This window comes from Balaenoptera borealis, assembly GCF_965194805.1.
Source record: "Balaenoptera borealis genome assembly, chromosome: 14".
NCBI classification, from domain to species: Eukaryota; Metazoa; Chordata; class Mammalia; order Artiodactyla; family Balaenopteridae; genus Balaenoptera; species Balaenoptera borealis.
The window spans coordinates 69,670,478-69,695,721 of record NC_138875.1 but is presented as its reverse complement, the minus strand read 5'-3'; the positions used below and the strand labels follow the sequence as shown (position 1 = coordinate 69,695,721).

The following is a 25,244-nucleotide window of genomic DNA, read 5'->3' as shown; positions in this document are numbered from 1 at the left end:
TAAGCTTTCAGCAGTGTGCAATGTTTGTCATCACATTTCTCATATGACGGTAGCCCTATGAGGGAGGCGCTCTTACGAGCCCCCTCATACAGAGAGGTTAAATGGCTTGCCCAAAGGTTGCCTAGTGGTGGAGCTGGGCTATGACCCCAGGCAGTGGGACTTCAGGACCCTACTCCTCATCACCGTGGTGAATTGCCTTATTATCTTTATGGGGTTCTAGCAACCAATGCCTACTGAGTGGTCCAGGGCTGGGATTAGGGTGAGGCAAGTGAGGCATTGGCCTCAGGCACAAGATTTAAGGGTGCCCCCCAAAACTCAGTAATCAAGACAAATATTTAATCAATTTTTAAATATATTAAATATATTTAATGGACAGTGTTTTAATGCAATATCTTTTAAAACTCTAAATGAATGTTAAAAAATTAATGATGAACAGAATCTCAAAACTTTAAATAAAAACAGGATCTAGATTCCTGATTTTCCTTTAGCCTCAGGCTCATCTCAGCACTGATCCTGTCTCCCAGGTTCTGGGTCAGGCAACTAGTGATGGAAAATTCAAGAGAAGCAGTAGTTAGTCTGTTCTGATGGGGGTGAAGGGAGAAAAAGAATTTGGTTTTGAACATAACGAGTTAGCAATGTCTGTGGGGCATCCAGGTGGACACATCTGAGAACTCAGAGCCAGGTGAGAAGGGGTGGCAGGATGGGCAGGGCACCCTCATTTCACATACTTGGCCCGTGATAGGTGTGTATTCAGCACATGTGGTCTAAATCACTCGTCCTCCGGGTTTGCATCATGGTTCAGGAATCTTTTCAAGTTCTCTCATCCAAAGTTTTTCTCTTCTCTCCTAAAACTTCTACATCACAAACCTCAGACGTGTTCCCATATGGGTGTGGAAGTTTACTTGCTTGGGTGTTAAAATAAAAACATCTTCTGAGGAAATTAAACACAACTAAATTCCACTAGAATTTGGGGGTGGGGCATGAAGGAGGAAGATGAGAATTCATATAAATTGGCTCAATTTCCTCTTTTTTTTTAACTTTTTTTTTTTTTTTAACTTTTTGCCTGTGTTGGGTCTTCATTGCTGCACGCAGGCTTTCTCTAGTTGTGGAGAGCGGGGCTGCTCTTCGGTGAGTGTGCGGGCTTCTCATCACGGTGGCTTCTCTCCTTGCGGAGCATGGGCTCCAGGTGCGCAGACTTCAGTAGCTGCGGCACGTGGACTCAGTAGTTGTGGCTCGCCGGCTCTAGAGCACAGGCTCAGTAGTTGTGGCGCACGGGCTTAGTTGCTTTGCGGCATGAGGGATCTTCCCTAACCAGGGCTCAAACCCATGTTCCCTGCATTGGCAGGCGGATTCTTAACCACTGCTCCACCAGGGAAGCCCAGCTCAATTTCCTCTTTATTCACTGACCCTCCGGAAAGAGAACAGGAGCTCAGAGAAATTAAAGAGAAGAGTGGTAGTAGAGGAGAAAAAGAAAGAAGAAAGATTATTGGAGCTAAAAATACAGTCAGTAGAGACTGGCTAAGCATCAGACAAGGGCAGATGTGTTTCCAGATAGAAGCGGTGGTTTAGATATGTCAGGAAGAACAGCTCCAAAGGATGGGTGGAAAATAAAGGTTATTTAGACTGAGCTCAGCAGAATGAAAAAGGTTCATTGGCGAACCAAACTCAGGAACAGGACTTTCAGCAACATGGAAGCCCTACGGCCTCAGCCCCAAGGTCTCTGGATTGAGTGTTGGCACCAACAATGGAAACTCTTGCCATGGTTTCAGGACCCTGGATCAAATAGAGTCTTTCCATCCTGACTTTATACTTCTGAACAACCTTCAACAGAACAACCTCTGTTAAAGACTAGTTACTTTCCTTAGTGTATCCTCAGGTACCCGCTTCCCTTTCCATCTAACAAAGCAGGGATATTCGGGACAACTTCTAAAACCAGGGGGAAATGTAGCTCTTGTAGATACATCACCTCCGTAAGGTTGATGAATCTGACAAATGTTTAGTGAAGATGGATCGTGGGAAAAGAAATGTCATGATACCCAAGTCAGATCAGAATCATCCCCCGTTTCAAGAGGCTGATTGCTTGACAACAAGGATTTACTGTGTGGCACAGGGAACTATATTCAATATCTTGTAATAACCTATAATGGAAAAGAATCTGAAAGACCATACTTCAATTAAAAAAAAAAGAGGCTCATTGCTTGGCCTCATAAACCAGATGGGCACACAACTAAGGACCTGGGATGAAGTTCCTATAAAATGTTGGGTTAAGTCACTCCGACCATGAGCAACAGGAGCTCAAGAAGGGGTCAGATGAGTGAATGGGCCATAATATTAATAACATTAGGGACTTCCCTGGTGGTCCAGTGGTTAAGACTCTGTGCTTCCACCACAGGGGGCGTGGGTTCAATCTTTGGTTCGGGAACTAAGGTCCCGCATGCCTCACAGCACAGCCAAAAAAAAAAAAAAAAAAACCGCATGCCTCACAGCACAGCCAAAAAAAAAAAAAAAAAAACCAACATTAATTAGAACTTTATTTACTGAGCACTTACTCTCTGCCAGGAGCCATGCCAAGTGCTTCGCATGCGTTGTCCGATTTCCTCCTCATAGTGACCCTGGGGTAGGCACTCCTATTATCCGCATTTCACAGATGAGGAAAGTAAGGCCCAGAGATGTGAATTCACTTGCCCATTGAGAAATGGATCTGGGATCCATCAATAGGGCTTGATGTGGTCCGTGCCCAGGTGTGGTACGTGGATGGGCCAACCAGATGCAAGGCAAAGTGTCACAGCGTAGCTCTGAGTGGATAAGAGCAAAGGTGGTGTAGACCCTGGTTGGGTTGAGTCCAGCCTTTGTTGGTTACTAGCTTTTGGGCCTGAGGCATGGTCCTTGAGCAACTGGACCTTCAGTTCCTTTTCTTTTTTAAAAATTTTAATTAATTAATGAATTAATGTATTTATTTATGGCTGCGTCGGGTCTTAGTTGCAGCACGCAGGCTCTTCGTTGCGATGTGGGCTTCTCTCTAGTTGTGGCATGTGGGTTTTCTCTCTCTAGAGTTGTGGTACGCGGGCTCCAGAGCACGTGGGCTCCGTAGTTTGCGGCATTCGGGCTCTCTAGCTGAGACGCAAGAGCTCAGTAGTTGTGGCGTGCGGGCTTAGTTGCCCCGCAGCATGTGGGACCTTAGTTCCCCAGCCAGGGATTGAACCCACGTCCCCTGCATTGGAAGGCAGATTCTTTACCAGTGGACCACCAGGGAAGTCCCTGACCTTCAGTTTCTTCATCTATAAAGTAGGGATGGCAGCAGCACCCAAACTCATGCAGAAGACTGTTGGTAGCATTTGGTGAGATGATGTTGGTAAAGTGTTGTCTAGAACCATGTTTGGACTACAGTGAGTATTCAATCAACACAGATTTTACTGAAATAGGAGAAATAGCACAGGCCAAATTACCCTGAGTTATTTCTAAGGAACGTGAGGCTTACTACTAGGGCAGGGTCAATTGAAGGGAGTTACACAGAAGGGAGAGAAGGTAGAATTTGATAGAACTTGAAGAGTCTGTATCAGCTGCCACCTGTGTGAACAGCTCTGTGCTAGGAGATACTGAGTGCTCCTTGAGTCAAAGGCCTAGGAAAGTAAATACATTTGAGTGTCTGGAAAGAGGTGGTGTGGGAAAGCCAACCTCAAGATGGGGAAGGAGAGAAGGAAAGCAGAAGAGCAGCTCCATGTGCCATTCTTGCCCTTCTGTCCCTGCCATGCGGAGTAAAGGCAGACCGTAGCCCCAGAGCCTGGTGGCACTTCTCCAGGGTTCACTGGCTTTGAAAGGATGCCTGCCTGCCCGGTCTCCAGACGTTTGCAAACCCTTCCCAAAGACAAACACTTTCCAACGCCCAGCTGTAAAACTGACCCACCTCTCGGGAGGTGAGGCCAGAGCTTGCCACTGAATGGACCCTATTGTCCTCCCAAGCGTCTGTGGGTCCAGATGCCGGCGGCCTGGTGGTGGTTCCACGGCGGCCTGCGGTGCGGTCTGCCTGCGACTTTGATTCACTCCAGGGACAAAAAAATCAAACAGGCAACGCATGTGATTCCAGGAACTCCTGCCAGACTCATACTCTGTTTTTCCACCATTTCGCTCTCCTCCCCCCCGGAGAGGGAGCCTCCTTTGGCATTTTGCACATGAAAAATCAAAACCACCAACAGGGCAGGCACCTGATAAGGAGATAGGCATTGCCCAAGAGTTCCCAGGAAGAGGCGTCTTTGTTCTTGTTTCAAGCCCTTGACACTGCTAACAGCTCTAATTACTGCATTTGCCATGGGATGTAAAATAAAACCACATTCCAGAAACCATGTATTCTCCCAGGGAGAGACATGGCAGGCAGAGGTGCCCAGGGCTGCAGGAACGTGTTCTTTCATTTCTGGTCCCTAACCTTGGCAGCTATTCTGAGAACTTAACAGTACCTTCTTTATGCGCACGGAGAAGGGCCCTTTCGCACCTGTAAGGATGCATCTTGCTACGTGTATCCAAAAATCTGGTCTGCATATTTGACTACATTGCGTGCAAAGTGTGCTTCTTAAGAATGTCAGAACCTTCAAAATTCACCTGTGCCATATTGGGGAAAATGAGGGCTTGAGAAGTTCCTGAGGCTGTAAGCACAAGAAAATAGAACTTCTTCCAACATAATTTAACTATAAAAATCTGATGATGTAACACCCACCCACACCCACATCACAAACGAAAGTGACATCACAAATACTAGAGACAATGGTTCAAAACTGCATGAGAGCCAAAATCTAAACAAACAGCAATTTGCCCATACATGACTGAGGCAGAGAAAGACAGGTGATAGAAATATTAAAACAAAACAAAACAAAAAAAAAAGAGAAAAAGGGAAAAGAAAATACATATTTCTTCCCCCTACTAAGCTAACTAAAATAAAATTTAAGGCAACCGAAATATGGTAAGGTGATTTTATTTTATTACAGATGACATTTCTTAGAAAGCCAGGTCTCTTTAAGTGTGTGATTCTAATCTATCCAAATTGTTCTCTTGTTCTTGGCTGGTCCCGAGAAATGGAGGCCAGCATCATTTACATTGTGCTTTTGCCTTTTTAGACCCCAGTGTATATTTCCCTGCTTAGCAGCTTTTCTTGGCTCATGGCAGTCTGGTTAGAAAGTGATTTCAGGGCTTGGCAGGATTTTACCTGCTGTCATTTCTGGGTTGCAGCATAGTTGAGGAGTGGCTACAGCTCCTATAGGAAGCTTGAGTGATCCCATCTCCCATTCCTTTCCTGTCATGGGTTCCCTTAGCTTTCCAGGGGACAGAAATGGTTTTTAATTCCTTATAAATGCTCCCTGACCCTCCCTCCGCTTCCAGCCCAAGCATGCTATGTTCTTTGAGAACCTGACCATCACTGTGACCTTGTGAAGTTCTACTGCTTCCCTACTTGGTACAAAAGGTTTTGGTGAGCAGGAGAGAGGTTGTGCAGAAAGATTTCTAAGAGCTGTGTGGAAGGAATGGTCTATAAAAAAATGTTAATACTTTACCTCCAAAATAGACCTTCTAGTCTCTGCTTGAGAATTGGTCTTTTTTATTCCTTTTCTCCCCCTTATAATTCTAGCATCCAATCTCTGTGAGACGAGATCCCAGTAACCCCACCTATGGACTCCGACAGTCTATCTTACTGAACACCAGGCTTCAGGACTGCTATGTGGACTCGCCAGCTCTCACCAACATCTGGACAACCAGAACGTGTGCAAAGCAGAACACCAATGCTCCCATACCAGGTACCACCTCTACTTGGGAAGTTGTAAAGAACCCATTAATTGCCAGTTCCTTCTCCCTGGTTAAACTGTTGCTCAGGCGACAACTGAAGGAGAAATGCTGCCCAGTACCACGCAAGTTTGGAGATGCGAAACCCTCAAAGAGATTAAAGCCCAAGGACGATTCAGCAACGAAAGCCGCCCAGCAGGGCTGGATAAGAAACTCCATCAGTTCCAAGAGCAAGCGGCCAGTGGGGCCGTGGCCAGGCTCACCCAGGCACAGGAGGCCTGCAGGAGGCGTCAACGAGGTAGGTGATGGCTGGTGGTGGAGAAAATGTGATGGGGTAGGGAGAGGGAAAGGTAAGCTAGGGCTTCATGCCAAGAGAAGGAAACCCTGAAGTTAAAGACAGGATTGTGGGGTGTCAGGATGGGGGTGGGGGCGTGATTTAGTGGAGAGAGGACAGATCTGGGGTCATGCATATTTCTCCTTTGCTCAGTTTGAGAGGAGGATAAAGTGGCTTTCAGAAGTGGAGACAAAAGAAACTTGATGTGAAGCAAAAATGAGGATGGGAAAGGCTCAGATGCACATGCTTGAACCCCAGAGCTGAGCCACAGACCTGGCCATGAACTTCCACATGGAGAACTTGGCGTCCAGAGGCCTGATCTGAGTCCAGCTCCATTAGTCCATGGTGGCCAGCAGAGCTCAGAATGCACCCTGGAGCTAGGTGGTCAGTGTTCAAATCCCATCTCTGACCGTAATTGTGGGGGACTGTGGGCTCAGTCTCTTTCTACCTTGGTTTTTGTCATCTATAAGATGTGGAGAAACAGCCCTTCCTTCACAGGGTTTCACGAGGATGAAATGAGTTAATGCATGCAAAGGGCTTTTGAGCAGAGCCTGGCACAGAGTAGATGCTTAGGGTCCTGGGTGGCACTCAGTAGGTGACAGCCATGGTCCACCTTCTGGCTGTGTGGCCTTGGGCAAACCCATTCCAATTTCCTTGCCTTTAAAGCTGTCTCCTGCTGACCTTACAGGGCTGTGGGGAAACGCTCGCAGCGGTATCCCTGAAGGAATTCGGTAAACTAGAACATGCTAGACAAATGTTGGTTGTGGCTGTAACCAAGACTTGGGGACACAAATCCCAGATAATTATCCTGAGCTCCCTTCTCAAGTTTTAGCTTTGACTTCTCTGCTTTCTTCCTGGCTAGAGTAAAGAAAGTTCAAAGGAGAAAAAAGTAACACTCTGCCAAGATCTTGAGAGCAGATATGCTGAACATGTGGCTGCCACCCAAGTGCTACCCCGGGACATTGGGACAGTGTCCTGGAAGGGCCGAGCCTCACTTCCGGAAACCAGGAAGAGACAGCAGTTGTCGGAGGACGCATTCACCATCCATGGCCTCCACACAGAGGGCCACCGGGCTCTGCACCACATGGTGGTGGAGCCAATGCTGTGGAATCCTTCAGGGACCCCCGAGAGGTCCGGTTTGGAGCTGGGCAAGGCCATCAAGAAAAAGCCCTGGGAGGCTCTTTGCAGCCAGGCTGCCACCCCTGAAGGTGCTCAGAAGGACCCACTGCCAGGCAGGAAGAGGCCGGAGGTCCACGAGGAGGCTGCTCCCAAGAAATGGCCCAAGTTAAGGAGCAAGAAATAGGGACAGGAGCTCACTGGATTAGGGTATTCTCTGCTAGATGTCTGAAGAATAAACACCACTTTGCACCTTCCATGCGATCTCAGAGCACTTTACAGATCAGTGACTACCCTCCCCGGGAAACAAGACAGATGGGTACGAGATTCACTTTAGACTCAGGGCCCCTCTCCACCTTCATGATTTGGTCATTTCCAGGCTGGATGCTTAAGCTTTTTTCCTACAAATCCCTTTTCCTTAGAGAGGGGCTGGAGGGCCTCAGTCTTCCAGATAGGAAAAGGCTTGGCAGATGAAGTCGATGGTTATACCCAGTTTACGGTCCCTATGTTCGAAAAGTGGACTGCTGGGATTGACCACCATTCCCCCCATAGGGCTGAGCAGAAAACCTATCACCACCTCAGGGACATAATCTCAAACGCTGTCTCTCGGATGCTTGCCCAGACACCACCTGGATCCTTAATGACCTGAACTCTGTGTTAACAGGAGAGGAAATTACACAGATGCTCCCATGAGCGAGCTGGTATTATGAGGCCCTGCTTCACGCAGACCTCTCCTTTGTGGAATCTGTAGACCTTTACCAAATAGAGCAATGACAATATATAACATGTACTTGATAAAATTGTATTTTTTTTTACAGTCATTTGTACAATTTGTTACAAAACCATAGAAGACTACAACTTGTTTTAAATCATTTTTGGTCGGCAAATATGTAAAATCTGTGTGCAATTATCATGTATTTACAGGGCCTCATGTTAGTCATTTTCAATGATTATTCCAACGTCACACTCTCAACATAAGACATGGCTTAAGATAAATATATTAGTAAATAAATATTCTGAGGACATATTTCCATAAATGAAATGTGCTGCTATACATATACAGAATATACATAAGTTGTTTTCTAGCCTTTAAAACATTTTTTTTTTAAATGGTAATGTTGGAGAAGGAGCCCTTAGACCACTTTATTACAAAATCTTTACAGCAAAGTCTTTACAAAATATCTTTTAAGTGCTATGGGAGAAATTTAAAAAAAAACATTTTAAAATAGTGCCTTGTTAGACCAACACAATAGAGTTTATATAAAGAATAGAAAAAGGCAGTTCTGTTTAAAAAATAATACTCTTGATTAGTAATTATTTTTTAGACCTCATTTTAAAAGCATTAGTCCTGTATGAGCTTTGAGTAGGAACTAGCAGCACGTAAGGGAGGGTGTGAGGGGCGGACAGCAGAGTGGTGGACATGTCATAAAACGGCGTGGGTTAGGGTTAGGGTCAGGATTAGGGTTAGGGTTAGGGTCAGGATTAGGGTTAGGGTTAGGGAGAGGCAAAGAGACGGAGAGTTAAGGCCAGCATCCTGGGGCTGTGTCTACTACAAAGAGGTACCTGGTGGACCAGAACTCCCAAACCCCCATTTTTAACTGGTTCTAGCACTCTTCAGTCTACATGGCTGTCCTACACCCGAGGCTGGGCCACGGGACCACGCCCAACAGTCACATTCCTGCGTGTGTGTGTGTGTGTGTGTGTGTGTGTGTGTCTCTCTCAATGGAAGATGTGATGCTCCCAGTTTCCATAGCTATATAACTCCCACATGCCACTGAGAGGCCACCGAGAAAAGGTACTTGTCATCATTATTGGAGTCTCATGACTTCAAAGAAGACATTTCTTTTGATTTGAATGGTGAGGCGATATAGTTGGTCACCATACTCTGGTGACCCAACACAAATTTAAGACAATGGCTGAGGTTTAAAGTCTGAAAGTTTCACTTTTCTGTTTCTACCACCCTATAAACTATGAAAATTAAATGTGGTTTTTTTGGCCATCTGTAGTTACTGCTCTTTCAAATGAAAATTGGGCTCATTTATTTTAATAAGCCCAGTTGAAGCCACATGCTCTCCTCATCTATTTATTGCTTAAGGCTGCTGAGGAGTGGTTTTCCAGCCAGGGCTAAAGAAAGCCACTTTGGGGGTATGATTTCAGACAAGGAAGATAATATGCACTCAAAGGCATTAAAAACAAACAAACAAACACAGAGCCACAAACAAACAAACAAAAACTCAACAATGAGAAGCTGCTTTTTGTAGTTCACGTTAGAAGCCATACCCCCCACCCCTTCCCTAAAACCACAAGATGCAAGCTGCTGTCCTCAGCAGCTGCTACTCCTGGCCCGAGGAATAAAGGCGGCCCAGATCACGTGTCACAGGCTCAGGCATTTCGCACACCCTCGCCAACAGGTGTGCTGGGCACAGGCGGGGCTGGGGGTGGGGGCAGCCCCCAAGGGACTGCACCTCAGAGGCTGGACGACAAATCTCACCACAGTGAGCTCCTTAATGGCAAATGGCTCAATCGTTTGATGCTGGAATTTCTTTCTGACAAATCCTGGCTGGAAGTAAGTAAATTTCCTCATCACAGGCCGGGGCTTTTAAGAAAAAGGGATTCAGTAAGATTCTCATTCAAAACGTTGTAATGTGGACCCTGGGCTGACCTTCCCTGGGCCTGACTGGAGAAGAGCCGTCACAGTCCCCTGGCAGCCCAGGGCGGGTCTCTGCTTCCCCACCTACAGGGTGCCAGGACTCAAGGTTCCTATTCAGCAAATGAGCATTTCAGATGACAACAAACACCTGCTGAATAAATGAATAAACAGAAGTGACCAGAAGAGTTAGCGAACTCAAGGGCTAATGTGATTAGTTTCTTCTAAAAATATTTTTTAATAACAAGAAATACACTGAACAAAAAGGATAACGATCCCTGATCTGAAATAGCTTTAGATTCTCCCTTTTAAAATGGAAACATCTTTTTAAAAATGGTTTGGGTTTTTAAACTCTTCTTCCCTCTTAAAACAACAACAACAGCAACAACAAACAACAAAAGGTTGGAACAGTATACAAAAACCTACCCTTTGGGTCTAAACTATCTGATAGTCTCTTTCACTCTGTCTCATGGAGAATCAATACAGAATAGTGCACTAGGTAGAAAGGATAGTAGACATTTGCAGGCGAGATGAGCAATTTCAGCCACGAGGCAGAGGGCTGAACAACCCTGAAGCAATGGGATGGGAAACGTTGTCATTCAAAGGGAGCTCAGACCCTATCGGTCCCGGCGACGCGCACCCAGGAAGACAGCCCAACGCGGGAAGCAGCCGGGGGGGGGGGGGTGTGGCCGGGCGCACACGGACGCATGCGCACAGGCCCGCTCGGGGGCGCCCTCCATTCCCACTCTCCCCCAGCTGGGGCAGACACCAAGGCTGCAAAAAGCACGTACATTCCTCCTGGGTGTCTCTCCCCCCACACCCCGTCGAGCCGTCTCTGCAGCCAGTGGCAGGAAGCCTAAAATCAGGACTGTAAACTCTGTCCTTCTAGTTAGGACGATGACCAGAGGGGACAGACTGAGGACACTACGCAGAATCGTCCCTGTCACCCTGGGGCTTACGTAGCAATGGCTTGTCCCGGCTCCGCAGTGCTGCAGACCTTCCACCCGACCCCAAGCTGTTTCCATCAGCTGCCTGAAGGTGCGGGCTGGAGAGGCATGGCTTCCGAGAAGGCCTGACATTTTGTACGTTGGGATTTGCCACGAGAAAGTAAGAGGCAGCATTGCATTGTTCTCAGAGTTTGTACCCATATCAACTAGCTTTACTTCAAGTTTCTGGTTCATTTTCTAAGGCAGGTGTAGCCCTGAGCTTTTCAAAGGCCTGAGCTCCCTCCAGGGAGACAACAGTATCTACACATGATGTGGTTCAATTAATGCAGCAGTGATTTTTTTTTTCAGCAAAAGTTGGCGGTTAGGGTTCTTTAAAATATATATTTAAATAACTTTTTACATTTACATATAATATCTTAAAAAACAAAGCAGAGAAGTCAATCCCACACACCTCGAACCCCAAGCACACACACTTTACAAAACAGAAGAGTAACATGTTATCAAGAGGCAAAAGACTAAGAGAATTTTGTCTGTTGGTTTGTTAATTGGGAGGAGGGGTTGCCACACGTGGCTCACATTTTGGGTTGAGGAGGGCTCTCTTTTTTACCACTTTTGTGTTTGTCAAAGCTAAAAAAATCTTTTTTTTTTTTCTTTTTTTTTCTGTAGGAAGTCAGAGTTTGGAGTCTCCGTACAGTTCCCATTTCCACGGAAGAGTTCCTTCTGAGCTCAGGCTCCAGGGCTGCCACTGTCGGCCGGGCGAGATCTCGGTCCTGGGAGACAGAGAACAATCGTCAGGGAAGGGGGCTGGCCCCGCAGGCTTTGGGCACCACATGCAGGGATGAGGCAAGGGACCTGGGGGCCCATCCCAGCGTGTGGTGGGCTCTCAGAAGTGACAGCTCTGGATACTGGATGGACTGTGTATATGCTAAAGGGCTGAAGTGGAGCCCCCTTTCTGAGGGCACGGGGGCCTTCTAGGGACCCGGCCTCCCTCATCGGGGTGTGGAGAGCCTTCTGGAAACCCTAGGCAGCATGAAAACACAATGTACAAAAGATGTGCCTCGGGCCCTGTTGCAGGCACTGGGAAGACCCCCATCGAGGAGCTCTCACACCTCACAACAAAGTAATTTCAGATCGTGAAAACCTGGGAAGTAAACAGAGGGTGTGAGAGTGAGCCCGGAGGGGGCTGGAGGGCGGCTCTTAAGCCAAGATCTGCAGGAGAGAAGCGGTAGAGAAGCCTGGAGGCTGGAATGAGCCTGGCACGTTGGAGGAACAGGACGGGGGCAAGGCGGCTGACGTCGTGAACAAGGAGGGACACGGGAGGAGGTTGGGGGCGGTGGCAGGGCCTGATCATACAGACCTGGGTGAGGGGTGTACATTTCTAAAATTTGGAAGGTAATGGCAAGTCAGTGTTTTCTGGTGTAAAGACACAGACTTATGTTTTAAAAAAGACGACTCTGGTGCCCACGTGGAACAGAAGGCAAGACCAGCCACAGGAGACCAGTCAGAAGGCTACTGCCCTCGCCCTGGAGAGAGGAAACGGGCCCAGCTGCGGACAGCAGGCGGGGAGCAGAGCAGATCCATGTGGGGTTTACTTTGGAGATGGAATTGTCCCAGTGCTACTCAAAGGTGCTAGACTGCACACTGTTCACTACTGAAGACAAAAGGTTTGGCAACTTTATCACAATTTGATGATGTCTGCTGAATCTAATAATAAAAAATCTGGACTTGGGTTTTGCATGTCTTTTGCTAAGTTTCATTTTTCTGGGGATTCAATTTTCTGGACCAGGGGAAAACCAGCACATGTGGTTCTCACAGACAGGCTGAGAAGCCCAGGACCCTGGAGCGTGAGGGGCAGGGCAGGCTCAGGGCTGGGGCCTGGGCTTTTGGTCTGAGCATCTGGGTAGGGAGCCTTGGAGAAGGGGGTGCAGAGGGAGGAACTCGAGACGCTGCTGTGGCAGGATCAAGTGGGATGCTTCTGCAGCATCTGGGGGAGAGCTCATGGAAGCAGAGGGCCCAGCAGGTCTGGAGCCCAGAGGAAGGGCTGGACTGGGGAGTAACACTTGGAGATCATCAGGTATGGATGGTGTTTAAAGCCAAGGGCACCAAGAAAGTCACTCAGAAAGTGACTGTGTGGAGAGAAGACCCAGATCCTGGCCTACTGTCACCGCCCGCTCTCACCTGCAGCCTCAGCGGCTGTGGCGCTGGAGTCCTGAGTGTCCTGGGGGGCGCTGGGGGAGCTGGCCCCAGGGGCCCCCACATCCTCTGGAGGGCAGGGAGGTGACAGCGGTGCCCTGGCCAGGCAGCACGGAACCCGCTCTTCTTGCTGGGCTGCTCCCAGGCCCCTGTGGGGCCACAGGGCATCCGGACCTGGCAGCGTCCCACCCCAGGGGCCGAGGCCCCGGGTCCCTTGGCATTCGGAGGGCAAGCCCAAGTCACAGTCCACATCCTCCGGAATGATGGGGATGCGCTGGCTCAGGTCCCGGGCCCCGGGGTGGCAGCTGGGCGGGAGCTCCTGGGCCAGCGTGTACTGCACGCGAACCGAGCAGTCCTCAGTGTAGCAGCCGCCGCCCCTGCCCCCGCCCCCGCCATGGGCCACCTGCTTCTCTTCATAGAAGCAGCAGGGCAGGCCCTCGTACTTCACCCCATCTGTCCTGGGCAAATGGTCCGGGTGAAGGCCATAGCGGCCCTGGGAGCTCCCCGGCTGTGACTCCCCACCCTGGGGACTGCAGCCCTCACAGGGCGGGGGGCCCAGGAACAAGAGGCCGCCCCCAGCCGCTGCCGCTCCGGGGTCTGGGGCGGGGGTCTGGGGCTCACAGCAGCAGGCACACGTCGGCCCCTCCCGGGCCCCCTTCCAGGTCCTCCTGAGGTCCGGGGCGGCCCCGGGAGAGGCCTCGAGCCCCCCTTCTGAGGTAGAGCTGTTGGGCCCCCGGGGCTCCAGGGAGGAGCTACTGCTGTAGTTCATCTCCAGGCTGCAGGTGGACAGCTGGTCCCCCGAGGGAGAGGCGGGCCCGGGCCAGGGCTCTCCCCGCCCCGCACCTGGGCCTCGGGCCGCAGCCCGGAGCTCCTCGGGGGGCGGGGAGCCCTCGAGGCGCACCACGGGCCCCCGGCCTGAGCCCCCCACGTCTCCGGCGCGACAGGGGCTGCGGCTGCGGTAGACGAAGGGGTCGTAGTCGCTGCTGAGAGAGCTGCGGAAGGTGGAACAGCTCCCGTACACGCCCTGGTTGCTGACCTCCGTGCAGTCCACCACCGAGTCGCTGGAGGAGCAGCGGCACTGGCCCGAGCTGCCGCTGCTGCTGCTGCTGTCGCTGCCCGGGCCGTCGGCCAGGTAGCCGCTGCACACCGAGCGGTGGCCGTGGTAGCAGCTGAAGCTGGACGCGCTGCCGCTCTCCAGGTGCGACGCCGGGGCCGCGTGCACCGCGGGGGCGAAGAGCAGGCCGCTGCCGCCGCCGCCCCCGCCGCCCGGGGGGAAGGCCCGAGCCGGGCCCCCGGGGGCGAGGCCGGGAGGGGGCTGCCCCTCCTGCTCGGGGTAGCTGAGGCCCCGGAAGTAGTAGTGCTGGTACATGGTCTCATACTGGGAGAAGCAAGCTGCCTTGGAGAAGCTGCGGCCGCCGAACTTGGGCCTGCGGAAGGGGGGGGCCGGCGAGTAGGGCCGGTGCTCCAGGCCGCAGCGGTGAGGGGCCAGGCTGTGGTCCAGGTGGAGGGGCGGGTAGCCGCGGATGTAGGTGGGGGTCTGCGGCGGGAAGAGGCCCTGCTCCCCGCGCCGGTCCACGGTCAGCAGCGTGACAGGGTTCCCGTGGGCGTCCATGCTCGTCCTCGTGGGGTAGGCGGGGATGGCGCTGGCCCTGTGTACGCGGCCGGGGTAGTGCACCGGCAAGATCACCCTCTGCTGCCGGCCGCGCGCCAGGCTGCCGGTCTCCAAGCACACGGCGCTCGGGTTTCCCTTTTGTTCTGGGGAGAGGCGGAGGAAACGCGGTCAGGGGGGCGAGCACGCTGGGGCCAAGGGCTCGAGGGGCGGATGCGGGCACAGACTGAGGCGGCCGGCGCCAAGGTGCCCAGTCTCACGACCATGGCCCATTCTAAGCTGCCACCAAACCCGGCCACGCGGGTAGAGGCCTCGTGCTTCTCCACTGGAAAGGTGGTCACTCCTGTCAGGGTCCATCTCCCACCTCCCAGCTGCTCTGCACGGCATAAGGCTCGAGAGAGCAACAGGGACACGGAGAGGAAAGGCATTTTCCCTCTTGGGAGAGCAGCTACCTGGAGGGCACCCTGGCTTCCGGGCCCTCATCCACCACCACAGGGAGGCAGCAGCAGCATCACAACCCCGAGGTACCAGGCATAGCAAGCGTCACCGCTGTCATCCCGCTGAAGAGATTGTGGGCCCAGGGCCTGGAGAGGCCGGGTGCCTGGCCCAAGGTCAGGAAGCCAGTTCATGTCAAAGCCAGAACCCAAACTCAGGGTGATTCTTCAGAGGCCTCCAAACCCCAAGCCCCCACGCCTCCAAGTCCAGGCGGCAATGCTGCGGTGGTTTGCTCGCTCCCCAGCACGTGTCCTGCTCCTGCTGGGTACTCGGTAAAGACAGTGACACTCCAGCAACAACAGAGGCAGCGGAGAATTACCTATGATGTTGTGTCGACAGTGGGGGCAGGTGTGGTGCTGCAGCAGCCACGGGTCCACGCACTTCCTGTGAAAGCGGTGAGTACAGGGGATGACCCGCAGCTCCTGGGAGGGAGAGAGGACACACAGCCTGAAGGGAGGGCACAGGCAGAGGGCGGTGCTGTCTTCAGCCCTGCACGTGCTTCTTCCCGTGGAGCCTGGAGTGGACCACGGAGCCCAGTTCACTGTGGCAGTGCCCAGAGGCTCCCCCTCCCCATCTCTAGCTACAAGTGGGCTCCGTTCCCTGGAGTCAGGGCCCACACACGGATTCTAGGGAGAAAGACACGGACCATCAGCCAGCTCCAACCACGGTGCTTGGTGTTGAGGGAGGAAGCAAGCTCCTTTCTTGTGAGGAGGGCACTCACACCCACACCACACACACGGGACCGCCAGAGCTGTATGCTAGTGCAAATGGTGAGCCTGGGGGTATGGAAGGATGGCTACATACACCCCAAAACCTTCTGCACTTCTGGGATGGTGGCTGGCTCCAGATACCCAAAATGCGGCGGGTAGAAAGGAAGATGCCCGGGACTCATGATTGACAGGTGGGGCAGCAAGGGGGCAAAGTTCTCCCGTCCTCCCCTTCACTGGACCCTCAGCACTCACCTGGGGGCACACAGTTAATAACAAAGCACCCGACGTGGAGAGGAGGTAATGGGGTTCTGAGGCAGGCAGAACCACCTCTAAAGTTCCTGAGCCCAAAGCACCCTCCAAACTTGCTAATTTTACTTTGATTTTCCATTCTCTGACCAGCTCAATGCAGTAACATTCAAACTAACACCTAAGGCTGTGCCTGACCGTGGCAAGAGTCCTACCTGGATTTTCTCGTGTAACCTTTGTGATCACCTGGAGTACAGGTCAGTCTCGGGCCCATGTCACAAGCATAGGCACAGAGAATAAAGTCATTTGCCCAAGATCACAAAGCTAGAACCCTCCTGGGCCCAGATGAGAACTCAGGCAGTCTGCAGGTAGAGACTATGTGAGACTATTCATCTGAAGGCCTCTGCAAAACCTCTTTTTTCATCCAACAGTCTACACAGCGGCGGGACACGTTCATCAAAGGGGCATCAAATGCCTGCAACTAATTCTGAAGTGGTTTGCTCCCCACTCCCCAAAATGTGTGTGTATATGCACGCCTCTATCCAGAAGGAGATGAAGCAAATGTGGCAAAATGTTAACAATGGGTGATTCTAGGTGAATGATGCAGCATTCATTGTCTGATTCTTGCAACTTTTCTGAAAGTTTGAAATTTTCAGAAAAAAGCTATAACAAAAAAGGGGACATCACATCCCTTCTCTCTTTAAAAACGTAAACGTTCCATACAGCTTTGTAAGAGAGGTTTGTATCAAGTCAAGTGCCAGAGTTTTCAGAAGAGCAATTCTGAAATTAAGTGTAAATGTTCTTAAAACTAGACGTTTTCTGGCCCATTATGTATTTCCGATCAACTTCCGAAATCACCTATGTTCAGCTCGGTCCCCTGGAGAGAGTGTCTGTGTGTGTGGCCACCCCCTTCCGGGGGGGAGGGAGGGAATAGCAGTTTGAAGGTCTCAGGACGTCCCCTGGAGACCTAGGCGGCTCGGCCCTTCCCCTGTGGGAAAAGCCCTTCCCCTTCCATTTGCGGGCCCGTCTACCTCATCCCCACCAGGACTGGCCCCGCCTCTGCCGTTACCTCTCCATCGATGTACTTCTCCAGGCAGATGGCACAGTCGGACGTGGAGCTGCTGCTGAGCGTGTCCAGGGCCCCGCAGCTCCCCTCCCGGCGCCCCTTGCTCTTGGAGTTGAACTTCCTGGTTTCCATCTTCTCCAGGGCCTGCACGGCCAGTCTGTTCATGGAATTCTGCACAGCAGAACGTGGTCCATGTTAGGGTCTGGGACACGTTAACAGCAGTAGTCACCCCTGGGGCCATGGTCGGCCAAACACTAGTCTCCATCAGGCCAGGACGGACTTCTGAGAAATCACTAAAGATTCAGAGGCCACAGCACAAGAGCACAGATCTTCTAGACTCCCAAGTGTCCACCACATCAGCCTAAGCAGCAGTACCAGCAGAGGTCTACTCTAATTATTTGGCCAACTCTGCTCTGTGCTAAGGGTTCCTCCCTTCATTGGAGAATGGTCTGAGGGCAAATGAGACCATGCATGGGGGCGCCCAGCACTTGGCAAACCAGGCCCACTCGACAAACGTCAGCTGCTGCTCCGTTGGTGATGGCCACCCATCCTCGAGAGAACTCAGCGCCCAGGTCCACCGTCTCTCGCTGTGGACATCACACTGCTACACCTCTGAGGATCTAGATTCCCGAGTATCCTCCCATTGCCCTCTACCCCCAAATCCTTCCTTCCTACAAGCACACAGTGGTGTGCCGGCTGGGGCACTAGGGCGGCTACTCTGTTTATTGAGAATCGCCTGGAGAGCTTGGTAGATGCAGAGTCGGATGAAGCAGGTCTGAGGTGGGGCCTGAGATTCTGCATTTCTGCCAAAAGCTCCCAGGTGATGCTGATGCTGCTGGTCCCAAGATCATATTTGAGGAGCAGGGCTCTAGGGCTCCAGGTTGACATTTAAACATTTCTTTGGAAAAACCCCTGGCTGGAAACGGCCCCAGGGCTCGGGCTTTGTAGGACTGGCCCTTTCGGAATAGAGATGACACAGTGCTATAAGCTTTGCTCTGGTTTTTCTCCATCTTTGTTGGTTCTAGGCCACTGGGAACAGGCTGCAGGGCTCAGGACCAGGTTTGCACCGGCAAAGGGGCAGCAGGGATGAACACTCACAGGCTTCTCTGAGTTACCTGACTGCGTCGCTGCTTCAGCTTGATTTTGACAAGGAGGATGAGGCAGACCAAGGAGACCACGACGAAGAAGGCCAGGAAGATCCCCATATCAAAGTATTCCGTGGGTTGCTGGAACAGAACACAGACACAGTGAGTCACAGCTCTCTTCAGCCTGGGGATTGGCACATGGGCTGGGTCAGCCCTGGTCGGGAGAAGGATGGGGCCACCGGGCTGCATTTCCCTTCCTTTGCAGGGCACATGTGGGGTTCTGCTAACACACACACAGTGTGCTATCCAGGCCCAGGTAGTGCCCCGCAGTGTGGCCCGGGGAGGCCGCAGCGGTCTCAGCCAGGCCTCCTAACAGCCAAGAGAACTCTGTTCACAGAGCCTCGCTCCCTGCAGAATAGCGCAAAGTTCACCGTAACCGGTAGGAGCGGCCCTTCCAAATAAACACAAATATCACATTTATGGGACAAAGGAGTGAGTGTCATGTTTTGAGGGAACAGTGATTACTAACCATATAATTAATGGTTTACAACAACTCAGAAAATTGTATGCTGCTTCCACAAATATCAGCTTCCACTACAATGAGTCATATTTACCAAAGCGCTCTTTTTTCCTTTAAAAAGCAGCCAGCAAGTCAGTTCTTTTGCAAACTCCCTCTAGTTTTAGTTCTTACCTTTTCCTCATGGCACACTGCCTCCTAAAACCTTAAAGTTACCTCATCTGGGACGTGTTTAGCCAACAGGAATGGAGTTTTGCTAATTCAACACTATGGGTATCCGGATATTTTGTGCAAAAGACCCATCCTCTATGTGAATATTACAACATTCGTGAGGAGGAAATAAACCATCTGTGGGGCACCTGTCCCAGGTTCCTAGAATCTTCAGCCTGAGGTTGGGCAAAAGATGCCAGCAGTGTCCCTTTAATACACCTAAGAGAAGCCTAAAAAATGAAGCTATTCATTAACCACCTGGAAGTCGTGAGCCCCAATGCCTGTTGAAAGCTTACTTTTCCAGAATCAAATACAAGTTAGGGGGTTTCAGTAATGCATTTGCCCCATAGGAAGAAGGAAGCACAGGCCTTATCCTCTAGTCTAGGCCAGACAGAAGGAGGGAGATACAGGAAGCTGAGTGCGGGGTGTCCTTCCCTTCAGTGCTCCTCAGTTAGCCTTTCACAGGGAGATGGGACAGAAGAGAAAAAAGGACAGGAGGTTACCTAGAGGGGATGCCGGGTGGAAGAGACATTTGGTCACAAATCACCTATCTCTGGAAGGACTTTTCAAATCCCCTCTAGAGGAGCCGGGTGAACTTTCTCCCTGGCCTCCAGCCTTACGTCTGATCTAAACCTGCAGGAACCTGGGGCGCATCAGCATTGTAGATGGAAAGAAGGCAGGAGCAAAAGGCCAAAGCCCAAAGGGGATTAAGGCACAGGCGGTAGCAGGGAAGGTGGCGGCGTGGCCAGCGGAGGCTCACTCGAGGAGGGCGGTGCTGGATCCTTGCTCGAGCCACTTTCTGCTTGTTGACAATGTTCATCAGCTTGATGGCGTCTGCGCCCTTCACGTACACCACTGGCCTCTTGAGTGGGTCTTCTGACCCCTGGTTTAGCTAAGGAAGGAGAGGAGGTCCTGGTTAGAAGACATAATTACTTCAAGAAGCAGGAAAGAGAAAGAAAGGCTGGAGGAAAAGAACATGAAATACCCTTTTGGAAATCCTCAAACTCCTCAAGCATCATAGGCTTGGAGCTCCCAGAAGGACGAGGCTGAGGATGATGCCCCTTTTAGGATGGAGCGGGACCCCAGAAGGGTCTTTGAAAATGCCTCACCAACCCTCAACTTCTTGGCTCTTACCCCTCTTGATACACTTGCCTTGGAGTGTGATGTGCAAACACGGATAACTAACGAGGGCAGACAAGCGAAAGGGCCCTGAGGATGAGGGTGACATGACCGTGAGAAGCCAGGCTAAGTAAAGGAGGTGCTTCTCTCAGGGACACTGCAGCATTGGCCTGGCCCGAGGAGCTTACCTGGTCGATAGCTTCTGGGTTTTCAGACACATCGAAGATGACTGCAGTGGCTCCCCGCTGCACGGCTCGCTTGGCCTGGCAGAGTGAAAAAGAGCAGGTTGGCACCCTGGTCCTTACCTTTCCGAAGCTGGACTTGGAAATCAGACCTGTATTCGAATGCAGAATCTGACAGTCACCAATTTATGTGACTGGGTGAGTTACTAACTTTCCTAAGCCTCAACTTGCCCATCTGTTTAAAAAAAAAGGGGGGTGGGGGTGGGCAATAGCACCTTGTACAGTTATCCTGGGAACCAAATGAGTTAGAAATGGTGAAAATAAATAGCTGGGTACTCAATTAACCTTTGTCTCCCTATCCAGCCTAAATCTTAAAATCAAACTACAAATCAGCAACCTGCCCAGTCAGCATAAAGGTATTGGTTTCAGTATTTTCTGCTATGAACACAGGGCCGTTGGCAGCTAAAGCAAATGCCTTTGGTCCTTCTCTTGCGGTCCTGCTTCCTCCCCACATCATCCAGCACCGCAGTTAGAGGAACGTACTGAATATTTCCGAAGGAATCTCAAAACGGTCAATTTTAATAAGTGACATAAGCTAAAGACCTTTGGACATGCTGTCGGGGGAAAAGCTACGAGAAATAATTGTAAGTGGGGATTTAGAGCAGTTGGCTGCCAAACCTGGCTGCACATCAGAAACCACTTGGGAAGTTTGTAAAGCAGATTTCCTGGCTCAAACCACAGAGACTGATTCAGCAGGGCTGGAGTAAGGCCCAGGAAACTGAGTTCTGAAGGTTTTCTGAGGGATTCTGATGATTCAACCACTTGGGGAACTACTGATCAGAGATGAGATTAGAACGTTTTAGGAACAAATGAGAAGGGGTGGGATTCTCTTTTGGAGGAAAGGATTCCTTTCCACCCCAGTGAACCTTCTAATTTCATGTCCAGCTAAGGGGACAACAGGTAGAAGCTGAGGAAGAACAAGACGTAAGACATAATCCTTGCTTATAGGAACCTGAATCTCGTTAGGGAAGCGAGACACCTCTAACGGGTGGGGGGAGGGCTCAAAACAAAAACCAAACCCCCTATAAGATGGGCAAATGATGGCTAGTACTCAGAGATCAAGAAAGTCTCTGTGAGCCAGAGTGCTTGAGAAGGAATAAAATCTGAATTCCTTCCGCACAGGAAAGCAACACTGAGCCTTAGACCAGAATGTGGCTAGAGCAATGGCTCCATCAGCCACCAGAGGGCGGTCTTACCTCACAGCTTCTACAACAAGACAGCTCCCTGTACTTGGTACTAAATAAGCAGGACGGTGGATTGTCAGGGATGCAGCAAAGTCCTCCGCAACTGAACAAGCTCAGACACCTGAGTGCTGTGCTGCAGAAGCTGTCCTTGTTCTGCTGGGGACCCTTTCCTGTTGAACTGAGATTCAATGTATTTAGTCTGCTCTGCCGCTTGCCCGTCCCACCCCGTTTCCCCGCCAGCACGCTGCATCAGGAGGGGCCCCTGGGTGCTGTCTCCATCTCTGCCAGACAAGCTGCCAGTGGTGGGCGAGTCAGAGTCTCTTTCAGCCCCAGCCTCAGTTTCCCCATCTGTAAAAGGAGGAGGGAGCCTGTGTCATGAGGACTAGGGTCCCTTCCAGTTCCCAGTCTTGGCCACTCAAGGAGGCAAGGGACTGTCCAGAGCGACGCAGAAAGAGCTGCAACAGCTGTCACTTGCCTCCAGCGAGAGGACATGATGGCCCAGTGAGAAAGTTCGGGGCCAGGTGGTGTCACTTTCCTCCATAAAGCTCTTTAGGGGCACAGACCCCTTTGCCTGAGGTCAACAGGCCCTCGGGGGCTCCAGAGTTAACTAACAGCAAGTGGGTGCCAGTCTCACGGGGTAGCCCAGCCGTGTTCACAAATTCAGGGACGCAGAGGGCCCTGAGGGACAGCACCACAAACGAGGAAATAAACAGAACTTCTCGTTCCTTTATTTGGCTTTTGTTCCCTGCTTGAGCACATCAAACAGCACCTGAGGGAACTGTGCGTGCAGCTCCCTCTTGCTTGGGAGCTCCTCGCCATGAACGACACGTTGATCACACTATTCCCAAAACAAATGAAAACACAGAACACTACTTGGTCATACTTTCCCCCTTGCCACACATTTTCAGTTTAAAAATTGATGAGGCATCCTTGAACATGTCTTCATATGTTAGATCTTTCACTGTTTTCTCCAGTCAAGCTTGGGCTGGAATATTATTTCAAAACCTTATCTTTATAAAGGCACACACCCAACGTCCAAATTTCTCAGAATAAGGCTGTTTCAACAAAAGGCTGAGAAAGATGCAGCCTGGTGCCTGTTGCTAGATGAAGGTCACTGGTCACTGGGCTTCAGTTGGAGAGGGCAGTTACCCTTGACCTGTGCACAGACCGGATTGGGAAGAAGAGCATGAGAAGGGTGTGAGCAGCAGAAAGCAGGTGGGATGTCCTGGCAAGGCCTCCCAGAAGCAGCTGAAGGCCTTGCCTACTGACCTCTGCTCGCCCTTCCCCTCACCCCACTCACACAGGTGTTCCCCACCCTTCATCACCGCTGCTGCTTCCATCAGGCCAGGACAGGTTGGCACCAGCCAGCAGGTGACCACAAGCCCCGCAGCAGAATGAGGAATAAAAGGTTGTCATGGGGGCTTCCCTGGTGGCGCAGTGGTTAAGAATCTGCCTGCCAATGCAGCGGACATGGGTTCGAGCCCTGGTCTGGGAAGATCCCACATGCCGCGGAGCAACTGGGCCCGTGAGCCACAACTACTGAGCCTGCGTGTCTGGAGCCTGTGCTCTGCGACGAGAGAGGCCACGATAGTGAGAGGCCCTCGCACCGCGATGAAGAGTGGCCCCCGCTTGCCGCAACTAGAGAAAGCCCTCGCACAGAAACGAAGACCCAACACAGCCAAAAATAAATAAATAAATAGATAAAAAAGTGAAATTCTTAAAAAAAAAAAAAAAAGGTTGTCATGGTCTCTCATTTACCTTTCCAGGGCTGTGAGACCTGAGGCTAGACAGTTGTCACAGCCACTGAGACACGTAGCAAAAGCACAAACATCTGCAGACTTACATCTTGCAAAGTACAAAAGGTCAAGCTCTAGAAGACAGGATCTTACGTGGCTGGCACTTATCGCAATGCGAGACTCCTATGGTTATTCACTAAACGTTTATTCTAATTGAAAGCAAACCTGCCTGGACCATACTCTTGGGTTACTGCTCCCTGAATGTGGATGTGGTTTTCCCCTAAGAAAGCGCTTCTATCAATATGTTTGAGTCTTGGGACTTCCCTGGCGGTCCAGTGGTTAAGACTCCACACTCTCAATGCAGGGGGCTTGTGAATTTCTGGATGCATGGGGGGCATTCTGATAAGAATAGTCCCATTACCACCTTGTGGGTGAGAAAACCTACAGCCTAGAGTCTGCTTGGGTTTCAATTAAATTCAGGAATTCCAATCAGGAATGGACCTGGTGCTCTCCCCGGTGTGTGCAGTTACACCCAGACTTGGTTCGGGGCTTGGTCCCACCCCATAGCTACTCCACAGAGCCCCTGGGAACAGATTCCATTCCCCCGTTTATCCGTTTCTTCGTCAAGCACTGGACGTGGCGTCCCCAGTGCCTAATCTTTATTGTAGGAAAACTTTCGATAGTATACAACCTTAATCGGAAATAACCCAAAAGATGGCCCCAAATCTCCTTTGTCCCAAACGCCTGACCGGAGGATAACCCAGGAAGCTGGACTGTTAGCACTGATATGGAGGCTTGTGTCTTCAACCTCTCACAGGAAGTTCTGACATATGGGGGCTTCAAGCAGACTTTTTTTTTTTTTTTTTTTTGCCTCTATTGAATATAATTTCCCATTCTGGTCTTTTTGTACTTATCGTAAGCTTCTAACAAGTCATTTAAATTTTTTTGTTAATATGTTTAAGGCTGTGATATATCCCTTCAGATATGCTACTCATATCTTTTTGATATTTGGGCTATTCCAGTTTTTTCTTTATTCTTGTAATTAATGCCACGTTGAATGAATCTTGGCTTACATTTCCAATTTTCTTAGGATGGAGGCCCAGGGCCAAAGAATATGAAGATTATTAAGAATCTTAATACAATCCACATAGGATTTTAATGCCCCTCCTTATAAACCCACTCAACTCTTAATTTATCTGCAGTAATGACAAGATAAGATGACACAGACAGTAAAAGACAAATCTGTCAACAGATTTCACTTCTGGATAAAGTGGCCCATTGGTGAGCTGGCTAGGAGGAGGCAGGCAGTCTCAGAGTAACTCTCTGCGTGATCCTTCCTGTGCACAAAGGTCTCCAGAGTGAACTATAATGAGTTGATCTTACCTAGCCTACTGATTCTTCAAGGTCAAGTTCATGTGCAAAGCCTGCCGCATAAGACCGGTAAGTGCCTCTCTTTAGTGAAAAGCAGCTCTTATCCCTCTCTTAGTTCTAATACTGGTCAAGATTCTCCTCTGCCACTTATCACTTTCTGGGATGCATTTTTCCCCGCAAGTGTGACCATCTTTAGTATTTTTGCTATTAATAAAACTAATATGAGCTTGACATGAAAATTTTAAAATAATTGAGAAATTGAAAGCAAAAGATAATCTACCTATTACCTCCCTATATCCCAGCTTTATAATAGTGTGGTTTATATCTTTCCATTTTTTTTAAACTCATATATTAGTAGCAATAAAATGCTTATGTTTATATACACTCATATACCAAAATATACTTAAAAATAAATTGGATGTATATAACGTTCTCAACTCTGCCATTTTCCCCCTTAACTCAACCATTTACTCAACATTATATGCAGTGATGCAGAAAAATGTCCATTCTTCTTACCAGCTACATATATTCTTCCATTATATGGAGCTTAAGACTGTCCCTCTGACAGGCATTCAGGGGATTTCTTCATTTTCTCTATTATGAACAGTGCTGTATTTATCTTCTTGTACTAGCATTCTGGTGGAATCTATCCTT

At 50.3% G+C, this 25,244-nt stretch overlaps 1 protein-coding gene across 1 annotated transcript in view; it reads right to left on the bottom strand.

Annotated features, from left to right (window-relative positions):
* Positions 1-7,994: 7,994 nt before the first annotated feature.
* Positions 7,995-25,244, bottom strand: part of ZNRF3 (zinc and ring finger 3) — a 147,476-nt gene continuing 130,226 nt past the window's right edge. The window contains exons 3-9 of the mRNA XM_082355563.1: positions 20,246-20,320; positions 19,699-19,830; positions 18,242-18,352; positions 17,130-17,297; positions 15,424-15,526; positions 12,986-14,755; positions 7,995-11,577 (exon numbers count right to left, since the gene is read on the bottom strand). Of these exons, the coding sequence (XP_082211689.1) occupies positions 11,534-11,577; positions 12,986-14,755; positions 15,424-15,526; positions 17,130-17,297; positions 18,242-18,352; positions 19,699-19,830; positions 20,246-20,320 (2,403 nt within the window). The 3' untranslated portion in view covers positions 7,995-11,533. The remainder of the gene's footprint in view (positions 11,578-12,985; positions 14,756-15,423; positions 15,527-17,129; positions 17,298-18,241; positions 18,353-19,698; positions 19,831-20,245; positions 20,321-25,244) is intronic.